The sequence below is a fragment of the Mugil cephalus genome, chromosome 17, assembly GCF_022458985.1.
Source record: "Mugil cephalus isolate CIBA_MC_2020 chromosome 17, CIBA_Mcephalus_1.1, whole genome shotgun sequence".
Classification (NCBI taxonomy): Eukaryota; Metazoa; Chordata; class Actinopteri; order Mugiliformes; family Mugilidae; genus Mugil; species Mugil cephalus.
The window spans coordinates 18,848,690-18,863,428 of NC_061786.1; the positions used below are offsets into that span (position 1 = coordinate 18,848,690).

Here is a 14,739-nt window from a genome sequence, read left to right on the forward strand (position 1 = left end):
GAGTGACCCGATCTCACCTGGACATCACAGGCTTTATTTGACACACACACGTGCTGCAAACCTGCAATCTTGATTGGCAGCTGCGTAGCTTTGACTGAATGCAGCTTGTGACAGAAGAATAGGTCGTCTCTACAAATCCAGCTTCACATTGAGAAAACTAAACCAATCCAGCTGCTAAAAAAACATGCACATCTTTTGTTATTGATCATAAAGGTTACATAGAGAAATCAGAGCCAGCTCCATTCATCTCTGACGCAGAAATCATTTTTCTTTTTAACCGTCGGTAGCGCATGGAACGGGGGTTACAAGTTCGAGGAGGAAGGAGAGATGCGTTTGTGCCGCGCGGCATCCAATTTCACGCTTGGACGCTCTGTAGAATCAAGGTTTCACACGTGTAGGTGGTTTGAGAAACACAGCCTGCGCATGGCAACGCAATGTGAGCTCGCACTCACTCACAGCGCTGACGCACACACACACACACACACACACAAACACACACACACGTTTACGTCCTGCTTATTTTTATTTATTTTTTCATTTCAGATGTGGCAGATAACTCACTGGCTGTGAGATTATTAGTGATGTCAGGCTAGTTTACGCCCACAGAGCTGCAGCCTCTTCATAGCTTCTTTCTGTCTTCTCGCCTCCTGTAATCTAACGGTGATTTAGAAGAATCGGCGCCACTTTCACCTTACAAGAACACGCTTAACGGCCTCAATGGGTTTTGGAGTTTTATGTATCGTCCTACAAGGTGGAACAGGTTCACATCTTGAGCTAAAATATTCAAAATATTCAAATAATAAGGCTCAAGTATTTGGGTGGGATTTTAAACTGGGATGAAATTTAAAAAACAAAACATATGTTGTGCATTGTATAAATATGGATGAACCCTCTATGATATCACATTAAAAAGTCATCTTGGCCACGTGCAACTCATTCCGAGTGTTTGTCATTCAAAGCGGCCGCACCCTTAATTATCATAAGCATTGATATGATTTAAAAACATGAGTTATATAAAAATCCAGCAGGCTGTAAACATGTTTATTTCTGCTTTAAACGTGGACATTTTTAACATGTAGGTCTAATGAGATTAACTCACTTTTAGTTTCAGCCTCTAGTGGCCATTTGGGGTATTGCAGTTGTTTTTGCCTTAGCCACATTATGCAGCCGTGGTTAAAAAAACAAAAACAAAAACATTAATGCCCTTAAAACCTGCACCCACTGTCAGAAGTTCAATGGTACAACATGATGAATGAAACTAAGAGAGTGTTTATAAATTAAAATCAGTTCTCTGCCTTTAGCCTGCGACTGTCACCAACAAGCACCGATCATTTTTGAGTTTAAATATCTAGAGTTGTGGAAATCTAAGACATAAACAGTAAACTCTTTCACTCATTGCAGACGTTCCATTCTTTGCCTGCAGGTGTCAGTATTGCAGCTGCTATTACTTTGTCTACCTGTAGATGGCGCTCGTTAGCAGGACGATATAATCCTCCTTGTGTTTAGGATGTTCAATCTAGTAGATGAGGAGCTTGCTGCGATTTATTTTAAAATAAAACCTCTGCTGTTAATCGATGGTGGATGGATGTCTCTTGACGGACACCGACTGGACGCGTTCACACCTCCAACACAGAGGAATTTTAATGATTTAATCTCCCCCGTCAGCCTCGATAGCCCCCGTGTGTTGTTTGCTGAATATTAATGCTAGAGAAGAACACTCCTCCATGATGGATCACGATATCCTTTTTGTGATTTTAGCCTCGATTACTCAGAGGTCTGCTTCCATCCCACTCAAGATAACTCTGTTTTTGTGAATTTCTCACTGTCCCCTGTACTTTGCTTTAGGTAGAAACCTGCAGAGTAAAGGTAGGAGGAGGAAGAGCCACTGGAGACTCATTTTCTTGAGTGGATCTCCAGTAATTGGAGCCCCTCTGACATGGAGCGTCAATGGGAAGCTTTCTGCTTCATTAGCATGTGGCTCAGTGGCGAAGGAGCTCGTCCTGCAGCTGTGACTGAATGAGGCTCAGTCACGATAATGCGTTCTCAGATAGGATTTATTTGCAGATGAAAAGCAGATTTCTGCATAAAACAACAACAACAAGAAAACGCCGGCTCTACATTTTACGTGCGTCCAATTAAGAAACTAATGAAGCACCGTGATTAATCCCGATTTAGTCGCACGAGGCCAAACCGTAACAAGAATTAAATAATATTTAAAAATCAATTAAAAACAGATGAAGCTACTGCAGCTTCTCCCGACACGAGCTTCCCGCTGATGTCCTGTGGTCCTGCCTGCTGACAATGAAGCCTGGTCGCCATGGTGACTGGGACACGTCGAGGCTGGTTGTTTGAAGCTGAGAAGTAGTCCTTCATGGCATGAGTCAGGTTCATGTTTTTTTTTTTTTATGTTCCTCAGCACATCAGGAGGACAGACCCACGTGTTTGTTTAGAGAGGCAGCGGAGGCGGCGGGTTGTGTCATGGAGGACTGTCAAACAGAGCGGGTCAGAAATGCCAGGAATGACTTCACTGCTAAATAGAGGCTCAAAACATCACCGCATTTCAGAATCAGTACTGGCTTTATTGGCTAATATGGAATATAAATAAATATAAATATAAAATTCTGGGTGGGCTGTTGTGTTTCAGGCTTTTGTTGTGTTCTATTTCTACTCCGAAGTCGTATTTTCTTCTCATAAAGTCGTACAATCCTCACTACCCCCGAGTTGAGTAACCAAGATGGCCGCCCCGTGTGTAAACACTAATTAGAAGCTCCTGTAATGTTCATTCTATTAGCTCTAGTTTTTGTTGCATTAAATCGTTAGAACAGACAGTATTTTTCCACATATATACGTTGAAATGCTGTTACAGTGTGATTTAAGTTTTCCAGCCTGGTAAATAGCCTGGTAAAACCAAAACAGTGCAAAACACCATCGTGACAAACTGTGGTTAATAATGTTTTTATTTAGTGTAGTTAAAACTTTTTTATATATTTTTTTATAAATTTATGCCACATGTGGTTTTGTAGATTTCATCACTGCAAATTCGTCAAGTAAAAAACTCATGAGTTGGTTCGAGTTATCGGTTCCATTTACAATGTGTGGAACTTAAATAGCCTAAATTTAATTTAACATTATGGCAGTAGTATTAGGTAAGAGATTGGCGAATTTCACTCTGCACTCAGAAAATGAGACTATTGAACACACCAAGTTTCCCCCAAGTTATATTCGGACGAGGCAAGAGCTTCCATGGACGCGACCATCTAGTTTTCTGACTTCTGTAACTGAAACGCACCATTTGACTGAAATTCACACTCTTTAATTTTATCTGAAAGCAATTTCTGAAGTTCTCGGGTTTTATTTTTTTCCTTCTTGGCAGCCAAAGGTTATCATTCTGCATCACATTCTGAAGCCTGAGATGTCTGAGCTTCCTAAAAAGCACCTAAATGCACCAACAAGGAGAATCCTTTAAGGGACAGTTTAAAATATGGACGATTCTAGTTTTCTTTTACAGTTCAGAATATTAAACGATTATCTCATCATTTCTGCTCATTTTCTATGAAACTAAGGCCATGGGATTGTTAGCGTAGCTTAGCTTAGCTTAGCTTAGCATGCACCTACCAGCACATTTAAAACTGATTCATTAGCAAATTTTACCTTTTTTTCTTTCAGCTTTGTACTGGATATGTGCCAGATTACTTCTTAGCCAATCAAAATTGACTTCCTGGCCCCGTCCATGGTAGCAGGACTTTGTCTTCGTGCTAAGCTAACTGATTCTTCTCTGCATTTACATATGTAATTCTCAAACCCGTACGGAAGCAGCGATGCGTTTCACCCCAAAACGTCCTGAGCAACAAACGTCCTTTAAAATAATCTACATTCTCCAAAGCATTCGTCTCATCTCAGCGTCAAAACAAAGTGTAATTAAATCCGCCACGATAGATCTCGAACTCAAAACTCCGGCGTGGTTCCTTTAATGTCGTGTGGAGAATCTATTAAACGTGAACATCAAACAGAGGCTCGCCCCGCTCGCTGCGTTCGGTCGGGGGAGATACGAGCTCACAGACGCAGCCGTGGACTGATGAAGGCTGATTAGAGCGGCGGCACAAAGTGAATCAGAAACCAAGTCAGTCTGAGTCCTTTGCTGCACGATGCAGAGTTTGCCACTGGATGCGTTGACCTCAGGAGACCCAGCTCAGCTTGATTAGCGCCTGCTGCTTCTCTGAGACTATTTTTATTTCTACTGTCCCTTCTGTTGACTTCTTGTCCTCTGATTTAAGTGTTTTTTTTTTTAGGCTCCAGGGATCTCTGCTTCCCTGAGTCCTCCTCATTTTTTAAACACTAGTCAATAGTTTGGACTTGATATAAATATAAAGAACCCAAGTGTTTGTCAGCGTGTTATGGGAAGATGAACATTAAATATTAAGACGGCTGCAGAATCCAGTGTCGGAGAGTTCACCGCTACACTTCTCGGAGCTTGTATCATCAATTATCTAGTTTCTATAAAATTGCAGCTCATGGTGAAGTTCAGTTTACAGCGATATAATACGGAGAGAAGCAGAAAATAATCATAACTGAGGAGGCATAACTTAATATTTTCTACTTTTTTTGGTTTAAAAATGTCGAATGAGACTAATAAAGTAACTTTTCATCTTCCTTGGTTACGTTTCAAATCAAGTAATAAGTTTTTTTAAATGAGTAATCTTCACGTCATTTTCGAGGTAGCAACACTGAACATAAAACATTACGACAATTGTGTCTCTAAATCCTCCTTATGCAGTTTCCAATATATATCACGCAGGAAATGCCGTAGTCCTGCCTGTCCACTGTGACTCCTCTGCTCCGCTGTATGAGGGCACGTTCGGTAACTGCAGTCACGTTATCTTGCAAGGCCAAAAGTGCTGCAGTGGCCTAATAATTACAACAGACACACATCGATGAAGTAGCAGTCGGTCTGTAAAAACCACTGTACACAACCTGCTCGGCATCAAACAGCAGTTAGCAACAAGCATTTAGCACCTAAACAGTCAGATAATTCCCTCGGGACACTCTGTTAGAGACGCTGGGATTTTTTCTGCCTCAGGATGGACGATAAAGCTGCTGGATGCTGATTTGGAGCGACATTAAATTTTGATATCAACGACTTTCTTGCGTTTCCATCTTCCCCAAGTGGCCGTTAAAGTCGGTTATTGCAGCTTTGAATGTTAAAGTTAATAAATAAATAAAGAATGCCAGCTCTTTGTAATACAACATATTAAAATGCTTTAATGAGTCCTGAACATTTCTCACTGGGGGGAAAGAAATTAAACCCACCACAACCAACGTGGATAATCAGTTTAAAGAGACGTATTACTGGGTTCTTGTATTTTTCTCCCACTGTGTTGTAGATTGTTTCGGCGGCGCCGTTTGAGCTGCTCAAACCGCCACAGATTGTTTCCTCTGTGGGGGAAACTGTGGCCCACTTACACAGCACTCCTCGGTTCTTCTTCTTCTTCTTCCTCTTCTTCCTCTCAGTCAATTTTGTCCCAACTCTCATCAAGATGCTGAATTTCCCTCCATCTCAAGCTGCTTCGTTCTCAGTTAAATTCAGATGAATGAATCGAGCCCCTTGCGCCGCTTATCCAGTCATCATCTGGCGGAGCGGTATAGCCGGTGGCAGCTTCTGTGTCTTATTGCGAAGCTGATTTAAAGCAGATTTCAGGGAAGTGGGCTGGAATGCTGAGAGGAGAGGAAGAAGTCGAAAAAAAATAAGTTATCTCTCAGAAGGAGCAGGGCACAATGGGAGCGGTTTCTTTTTCCCCAGTCACCTCAAAACCAGATTCCTTTACATTCATTGTGCTCGGTGACTTAATTGAGCGTTCAGGACGGGGGTGGAAAAAAAAGGCAGCGACAGCAGTGAGAAACTCTTCCTTGGAAACATGCCAGGCCACTGCAGGGGTGTGGATGCTCCGGGCTTGACACAGCACAGAGACGGTCTGGCCGCCAGCCACGGAAACACAGAGCGAAATATTAAATCTCTCACTGGATGGCGAGAAAGGTTAAACAAGGTCCCCCGGATGATTGATTTCAGCACTAAAAGGGAAAGTAATGAGAACAGGATTAGGTGCGTCTCTGTAAATATTAATTTGCTTGGAGTGCAGGCAGATTTTCACTTCGGTGACGCAGAGAAGAGAAGCTGCGCAGTTTTACTCTGGCTACATGTGAATGAACGGAGCAAGGCTTCCTCAGAGGGACGTAAAACCTCAGATTTGTTCCAGAGACTCGAACTTTGCTGATTTATCTTCAGACTTCTGTACTGAGATTTACCTGCCCCCGGGGTTCGCAATCGATAAAAACACGATTAAAAAGCAGAGGCGGTTGAATCCGAGAATACTCAGTGATATAGTTATTCGGTTAGTTAGAAAACATCCTGAAGTTGTTTAAGATAAATTACAGATTTTAAAAAAAGAAAGTCATTCGAGCAATAAACCAAATGCCCCCTCTGATCCTCTTTTCGACAGATACAAATTTTCCACAGGGAATGTGCAATGCATAATGTAGTTTATAGACTCAATGGCAGACTGTCGTCTCATCCCATTTCCTTTACCCGCTCATGAATACAACACAAGGGGGAAGCAACTTCTTAAGGCAAAGAAATGTACAAGTCTTAGCGTGACCGTTAAAGGTCCACAGAGCTGGAATGAGGCTAAGGTAAAAGAAATTAAAACTTGCTGTCAACGTTGAGGTGTTGGTTTTTTGCTGTGACTGGATTAAAAAGTTGCACTTGAATGCACCACAGACACTATAGCAAACATGTCCAGCTAGCATCTACATTATGCGACTGCATGATAGGAAATAACTCTTCATATGAGCCAGGAACATCTGTATTTATCTTTCATTTAAGCTTGTAATGGAGTACATGTTTTTAGTCTGAGTCTCTTTGTTGGAAATTGATTTGCCAGGCCAGCCAAGGCAAGAAAGCAAGTAGAGCTCCCCCTGGTGGCTGGCTGCAGTAGCACTTTCAACCATGAAAATGTGGTCTTGCTGTATTGTTGGTGCCACACACTTCATATCAGGTCAGATTAATATGTAACGCAATCAGTTTCAGCCTGGATAATGTTATGGGTTAGACTAGATTTCGTCAAAGTCAATCACTGTTTGGGGGATTCTTGTCACAGGCTAATGCTAATGCTAACCCGCTAGGCTAGCTAACACAACATCAGTTGTATGTTTCAGGGGTGTCCAAGTAGAAGTTGCATTTACTACTTTACCCTCCACAGTGGCTCCACTTACTTCTTGTAATAACTTTGTAGGAGAAGCTTCACTTCATGAAAACAGCCTCCGTATGTTCTCAAATCATTTACCCAGTGAGTCAACTTTTTAAAATAACACTCACGTTCTCGGGATGTGAGTTTATTAGTGTATTCTCTAAAATATGCATTTTCCTCGTTCATTCTTTTCCATTGAAATATGTTAAACAGGCTATAGCGTTTGAATTTTTTTTGCCTCCAGCTAAGCCCCGCCCCTCAAAATACATCACATTGTTTACAAACTGTGAAGGGGCCTATAGGTCACAGGCTCCACCTCCTCCAAAATCACTTTGTAATTGGTGGAAGTAGAGCAGAACGCAGCATTTATTAAACGAAAAGTGAGTCTAGAGGACTGGTTGTCAATAACTCAGGTCAACTCAGAACCTGGCTCCAAACTCAACAACATGGCTGTGTCCGTATCCCAGGAAACTAGCATCAGTTTGACCAGTGGAAGGAAGTGGAGAAATGTGTTATCAGACACATATTCTAATGAGCATTGAATCTGGCTACAGCTTAAAATGGCGGCTAGCTGTACAATGTCTTAACGTGGCATTAAAATATTCAGAAATCTGTCAAAATAAATATTTGCAGGTTAAGGTTACTTTATGTTTGGATTTGATCTGGATTGCTTGACATTTCTTCCAACCGTTCAGACAATCCTGAGATCTTCTACTCTGCTGTAACTTTTAATGATTGCTTTTATTGTCACAATTAATGAAATGTCCAGGTTGCATGTGTGAGAGGCCTGCTGATTAGAATACGATCACTGTAACTGTGTATCTGTGGATGCATATATATATATATATATATATATATATATATATATATATATATATATATATATATATACATATTGACGTGCTCTGGCTGCAGTCATCTGTTAAATCATAGTCGTACATACTGTCGGTCTCCGAGCGGCTGCAGGAAAGGATTTTCCTCCATTCAGCCTCGGAGCCCCTCAGATAGCAGCAGCAGCAGCGAAGTTTCTGTTTCCTAGCAACGCTCGGTCCAGCACCTCCGTTTATTTCACACTGCTGCGATGAAGAAGAGGCCGTGGACATCAGCGGTGTCGGAGCCAGAGAGGGAATCTCCCAAGTGGTGTCCGTCAAAATGTTCCATCAAATCACATCGAACGTGTCACCGTTTGTGCAGTAACACGTTAAAAAGACGGCTCCTCTGTATGTAGGTTAGAATCACCGGTCACGAGGAGAAATTTTGTGTCTGGTGTAACCGGCGACGACTATGTTCACTCGGCCCCGCGTGTGAAAACAAAACGTCACCTTCCCTCCGTCATCGTCGATAACGGGATCGGTTGCTGGCGTCCCTCTCGGCCCCTCCTCTTAAGAAAGAAAAAAAAAAATGATCTAATCAATCAGTTTGACAATCCTGCTGCTAATCTCGTTATTGGTATTCCTCCTGGGCGTCTCATTCAGCTTCTCCTCATCCATTAACGGCCTCGTTTAATCCGCCGGCCTCCCTCCCTCCCTCTCTCCTCTACTTTCTCTGTCCTTTTCTTTCCTTTCTCCCTCTCACTGTTGCCATTTTTCCCCTTTGTCATCTACATCCGTACATCTTTTCCTTTCATTTACTTCTATCTCTTACTCCTCCTTTTCTCTCTCCACGTCTCACTCTATGAACTCCCCTTTCCCGTTACTTGATCTCCCATTTTTATATCCTACACACTTTACTTAACCGTGCATTTCATTCAGGTTTGATTATTATTAACATCTTCTGAGTGTTTGTTGTTGTTGTTGTTGTTGTTGTTATGCAAGAGCGTCAGGTCCTCCTCTTTGTTCTTTGACACAAGGAAAACTCAAATTTCCAACTCAATCAACTTTATTTTCCTTCCGACTTCAGTTCTGTTACTGGTTTGTACAAACAAAAGTTAACAATTTAATTAAACACTGAATAAAGAAGAATCTTAAGAAAGAAACAGCTGATCTACAAGCTTAATGATCGTCATTTCATTAATTTCATGAATTCTCCACATTTTTAGTAGAATTGTAACATTTCTTATCCTTTTCTGTTTATACTTTTAATACGTCAAACTCAAAATGAAGTTAGTGCAAATTCATTCATGAAAAGTCAGTCTACATTTGAATGATGCACTTCAAATAACAAGAAAGTAAATAATAAAAAAAAGATAAATTTCTGCTCAGTGACAGTGACTGAGCAGCTGGTTCGCTACCTAGGTGCACTCTGGGAAGTGTAGTTGCATGATCCGAATCGTGTTTAAAATAACAAAGCTCAACAAAGAGTGCTGTATTTGCAAAATCTGAATCACTCTTTCCTCTTCCCCTCTTTTTTTTTTTTCACCTCCCTCATATCTGTGTTTTTCCAGGTGGTGCGTGATCAGATCTCCCACTGTACGGTGAAGCTGCGTCAGACCACGGGGCTGATGGAGTACTGCCTGGAGGTCATCAAGGAGAACGACCCCAGCGGTTTCCTGCAGGTAAGAGATGCATCAGTTCCCAATGTTTTTGTCTCGCTGACGTGGAAAATCTGAATGAACTGTTGAATAAAGAGAAATGAAATTAAAAATTAAAATCAAAATTAGATTTAAAATTAAAATGTTGACTGTTGAGTCATTTTGAAAGCTCAAAGACATTTCAAAGTACATTTTAAGTCCATAATTCATTTTTTCCATTACTTATTAGGGCGAAATGCGCTTTTGTGGTTTATATCGGCTTACACCTCTTACATGGCCGACTGTCTGATGTGCCTTCTGTCCTTATTATAGTGTATTTATCTGTGAGTAGTTTTTCCTCCTCGGCGTTTAAACGGCTCCAGCTTCCGAGTCGCTCTGACTCTGTATTCACACAAGAATGAAAAACTCCCCAAAGTTTCTTAAAGCGTCGTTAAAGTGTCAGAAAACTGGAGGTGATGCAGAAGCAAAGCAGTGGGGCCTTTGAAGTCAGCACAAGTGACGGGATTAAGTAACCAAATGTGGTGTTTTTATTTCAAAATTCATGCTTTTTGTTTTTCTTGTAATACCTGCTCATATTAATCGGAGGTTGTCTAAATGTTCACTAATTATAACGTGCATGCTTTACAAGAAGGTGAAGTAGAGCATAGCATTTTGGACAGTAACATGCATCCTCCACCATGAGGTTTTCAGTGGTTTAACTTCTCTGTCAGATCTCCGACGCTCTGATCCGGAGGGTCCACATGACGGAGAGCCAGTGGGGGAAGGGAACTCTCACCCCGAGGATGACCAGTGACTTTGACCTCACTTTGGACAGCGGGCCGCTCCTGCAGACCATCCACCAGCTGGACTTTGTACAGATGAAAGGTAAAAAGACACATGTCTTTGTCCGGCTGAGAGCCAGGGTCTGCTCTGCACTCGGAGGGAAATCTGTATATACCGATCAGCCACAACATTATGACCACCGACAGGAGAAGTAAATAACATTGAGCATCTTATGAAAATTCAGTGTTCTGCTGGGAAACTTTTGGACCTGATATTCGTTCAAGTGGATGTTGCTCAGACATGTAGGACCCACCTAGACCAGACCAGACACCCCCACCCTGTAACAATGACACTCCTCAATGGCTGCAGCCTGCAGCATAATGCAGCCTGACACACACAAAAATGGTTTAGGAACAACTCATAAAAAAAAAAATAAAAAAGCAGCACAAGATGTTGATCTGGTCTCCAAATGAATTAGATCCCAAACTGATCAAGTATCTGTGGGATGATCCATAGAGGCCCCTCCTTTCAACCCACAGGACCCAAAGGCCCCCGCTAACAACATCCTCAGAAGGTCCATGTCTAAGGCACAAGGGAGACCTGCACAGTATCATCATAATGTTATGGCTGATCGGTGTATATGACATGTATGTGATATTTGTGTGTATGCGCTAAATATCGTCTTAAATATACTACTGACTAAGTTTTCTGTGGGGGAGTGTCCTTCTTTTTCTGTGACAGCAATCCCCCGAGCTTTGCAGTTGCAATTTAGAGAGAACCTGTTCTTGCGTTTGTCCTCTTTAACTTCAAAAATAACGAAAAGCGCATCGAGAGCGCGTGGAGCCCGTGGTCTGTTTCATTCCGACGCGTTTCATATTCACACGCCGAGCGCTCACAGTTGTATTATTGATCCACGGCGTCTAATGAAACTCATGGAAGATTTATGAGCGCCAGTGTCTTTTTTTTTTCTAGTATCTCAGTGGGCTCTAATCTGGCCTGGTTTTTACCCTCCTCCCCTCCTCTCTCCTCTCCACTCCCTCCCCAGTCCCAGCTGCTCCCATGCTCCAGCTGGAGGAATGCTGCACTCAGAACAACAGCGCCACGTTGTCATGGAAACAGCCGCCGCTCTCCACCATCGCCGTGGACGGATACATCCTGGAGCTGGACGATGGAAACGGGGGGCCGTTCAGGGTGGGTTCCTCTGATTTCTTTATTTTTCGGTCCGACTTAACAAATGACAACATTACTTCTCCCCTTTAAACGGGAACTTCTGTTGGATTTACATGTAGATTGCAGAACCAGCCGGAGTAATAATTCACCTTTGTATCTCAACAAAGACCGGTTCATTTGGTGCCAGTGAGAACGCCGGCGGGGTTGGGGTGGGGGGGGTGGATGTGAAAGCAGCGTTTTGTGGCTGAAATCCCTCGAGTCCAAGTGTGACGGCCGTTGCCGCTCGGCTCAGGTCAGGAGACGCAGCGTAGCAGGGCATTAAATGACAGGCCGTCAGGAAAAAGAAGGAGTCTCTAACCGCAGCTGTCTGCACTGCGATGATCCTGCAGGAAGTGTGATCCGGGATCAAAGCGGCCTCTCTGAGCTACAGCGTGTAATCCATCCTCGTAAGACCCTCCCCGGGTTCTCTATAGGCGGAGGTCGCTGCTTTGTCACAGCGGCAACTTATACCTCCTGAACAGTTCCCTCAGCACAAAGGCCGAGGATATCTGTGTCTGAAGCTCTTAACCAGCCGTACAGTGGACCTGTTGACTGGTGGAGCAATCAGTCTGGGAGATCTTTACGCTTTTTTCAATAATTTACATGATCTTTTATTAGTGGTCGCCTACGTATTTATGTTGGGTCAGGAAATCGTCGTCTTGCTCTTAAAACCTGAGGCTGAAGAAAAAAAAAGTAAAGTTGTAGAGAAGATCTCAAAGGTTGTGAACACAATAAATCGTGACAAATTATCAGGCAGCTGTAAAATAGTTGACAATTCTGGTTAATGTTTGTTGGCTAATTAATAATTAATGTTAATTGTTCTTGGGAATAATATGTGACAAAACGTGAAGAGTCCAACGATGTCCAATGTGGACATTTTTAAAAACTTAGTATTGCGTTCAAATAAATTTTATTTACCGTTTAGTTTGGTTATTTATCGAATTTTATTTATTTCATCATGTTATATTTTTTTAGTCAGACTTTTAACCAAGTTATATATTATTTTTACCTTTTTAGTCTGGCTATTAATTAATTTTTATTTATTTATTTTATTTTATATATTTATTTATTTAATATTTTAAATGTTTTTATTTATATATATTTATTTAATTTTTTTTATCCTTTAGATAATTACTAAATTATAGTTATAATTTATACAGTTTATTTTATATTATTTCCTCAGTGTTTTTTGCTTTTATGTGAAGCACTTTGTGCTGCATCTTTTGTATGAAAAGTGCTCTTTAAATAAAGTTTTATTTATTGATTGTCCATCATAACACTATTAAATGGATGAAAATGCAACAAACAACTTAAAAATGGACGTATATTTCCATCCACTAGATAAATAATGTTAGTCCCAAAACGTTAGCTTTGAACCTTGAGTAGTTTCCCGTATTTGTACGATTTGCTAAAGGCTGGTTTGTTGTGTTGTAAATTCAAGACATCACAAGTACAATAACCGCTGACAATAGTGTATTTGTTCTGTAAGATCCATCAAGGAGCTCATAGAGAAAAGGTTTGATGACTTATCGTGCTGTGACACGACTCTAGGCCTCTATTTTATCCTGTATATCTAGAAGCAGCGTGTGTCCTTCATATTCATCTGAACAGCTGTGAACCACTTATAATCTAAATATTGGCCTTTTTTGAGCCCTGATGTGCACGGTTCCACTATATCTGCTCCGTTCACTTAAACATTTCAGCTTAATGGCTTCACCGGCTGCGTAATGTGGACGCTCCAGCAGCTGTTTCTTCAGGCATCCTGTGTTTTAATTTAGAAAAAGCAGGCGGTGACATCAAGTTTCCTTCGTCTCCTCTCTGCAGCCCGTTAGCTAAAAAAAAAAAAAAAACAGCTGGTGCTAATCTCTTTCCAGTTCATATTGTGATCTGTAATCGTCTGGTTCATCCCTCTGTCTTAATTACAACTGTTGCATAACAGGGTGATCATTTGCGTCCGATTCGCCGCCTGTATCCGCTCGCTGCTAATTGGTGGATAGTCGATGCCAAATTGCGTTACAGCCCGGAGCCTTCACTGTTAGCTTGTGATTTACATCATTAAATGTGCTCTAAAGCGGGGGTCTTCAACTTTTTTAAGGCTAAGGACCCCCAAACTGATTAACACAGATTAACTAAAAAAACTAAAAATACAATATACATTATTATTATCATTATAACTTTGCATTCAGTATTAAGCTATTCAAATAATACACAGGTCCAAATATTCATTTAGGTGGCTAATGTGGGGGAAAATTTAAAAAAATATATATATAAAAAAATGTCTAATCAACTAAATATTTTGCAACCCCCCCTGCAGTACCTCGCGGTTCCACTAGGGGTCGCGCACCCCCTGTTGGAGACCTGTGCTCTCCAAATGATTTAGTGTGTTAGTGCTTTTAAATGTGCCTTCCTTTTGTGTCGAACCTGTGATTGATACACTTTGCCAAAAAAATAAATAAATATATATATATATATATTTATATATAAATACATTTGTATTAAAGTTGCGAGGGAAGTTTTACCTTCCTCCTCTACTTCTTTCTGACTCATTGAGTCTCGCCAACGCAGCGCCACGCTGGGCCTGGCGAGTTGTGTCTCCGCGTCTATTTATACTCAAAAGCGTGGGCCGCCGCTCCCACGCTCGGTTGTACAAACTCACACTCTCGCTCATCAACCGAACCCCAAAAACGGGACACTCCCTCAGAAGCCGAGCCCGTCTGGTTTTTTACAAAAGACCGACTGTTCCGTGTCATAATTGCACGCTTTGTTGGATGTGTCTGCCAGCTTAACAGGAAGCGTGTCTTTGCAGGAAGTGTACGTGGGGACGGAGACCATCTGCACGGTGGACGGGCTCCACTTCAACAGCACGTACAAGTCCAGGGTGAAGGCCTTCAACGCCAGCGGAGTGGGCCAGTACAGCAAGACGCTGATCATGCAGACGTCTGAGAGTACGTTGAGCTTCGTCTCCTCCTTCCCTTCCTCCCTCCTCATGTAAACAATTAGGGGAAAGTATAAACCGCTAGCAGAGGATTCGTGCGTGTTTTCCCCTTCTGATGCTGG

General features: G+C 41.8%; 1 protein-coding gene across 2 annotated transcripts in view; it reads left to right on the forward strand.

Annotated features, from left to right (window-relative positions):
- The window catches only part of trim9 (tripartite motif containing 9), a 40,770-nt gene that overhangs the window by 14,291 nt on the left and 11,740 nt on the right, over positions 1-14,739 (forward strand). For both annotated transcript variants that reach the window (XM_047610215.1, XM_047610216.1), the window contains exons 4-7: positions 9,625-9,735; positions 10,422-10,575; positions 11,519-11,664; positions 14,489-14,627. In XM_047610215.1, the coding sequence (XP_047466171.1) occupies positions 9,625-9,735; positions 10,422-10,575; positions 11,519-11,664; positions 14,489-14,627 (550 nt within the window). The remainder of the gene's footprint in view (positions 1-9,624; positions 9,736-10,421; positions 10,576-11,518; positions 11,665-14,488; positions 14,628-14,739) is intronic.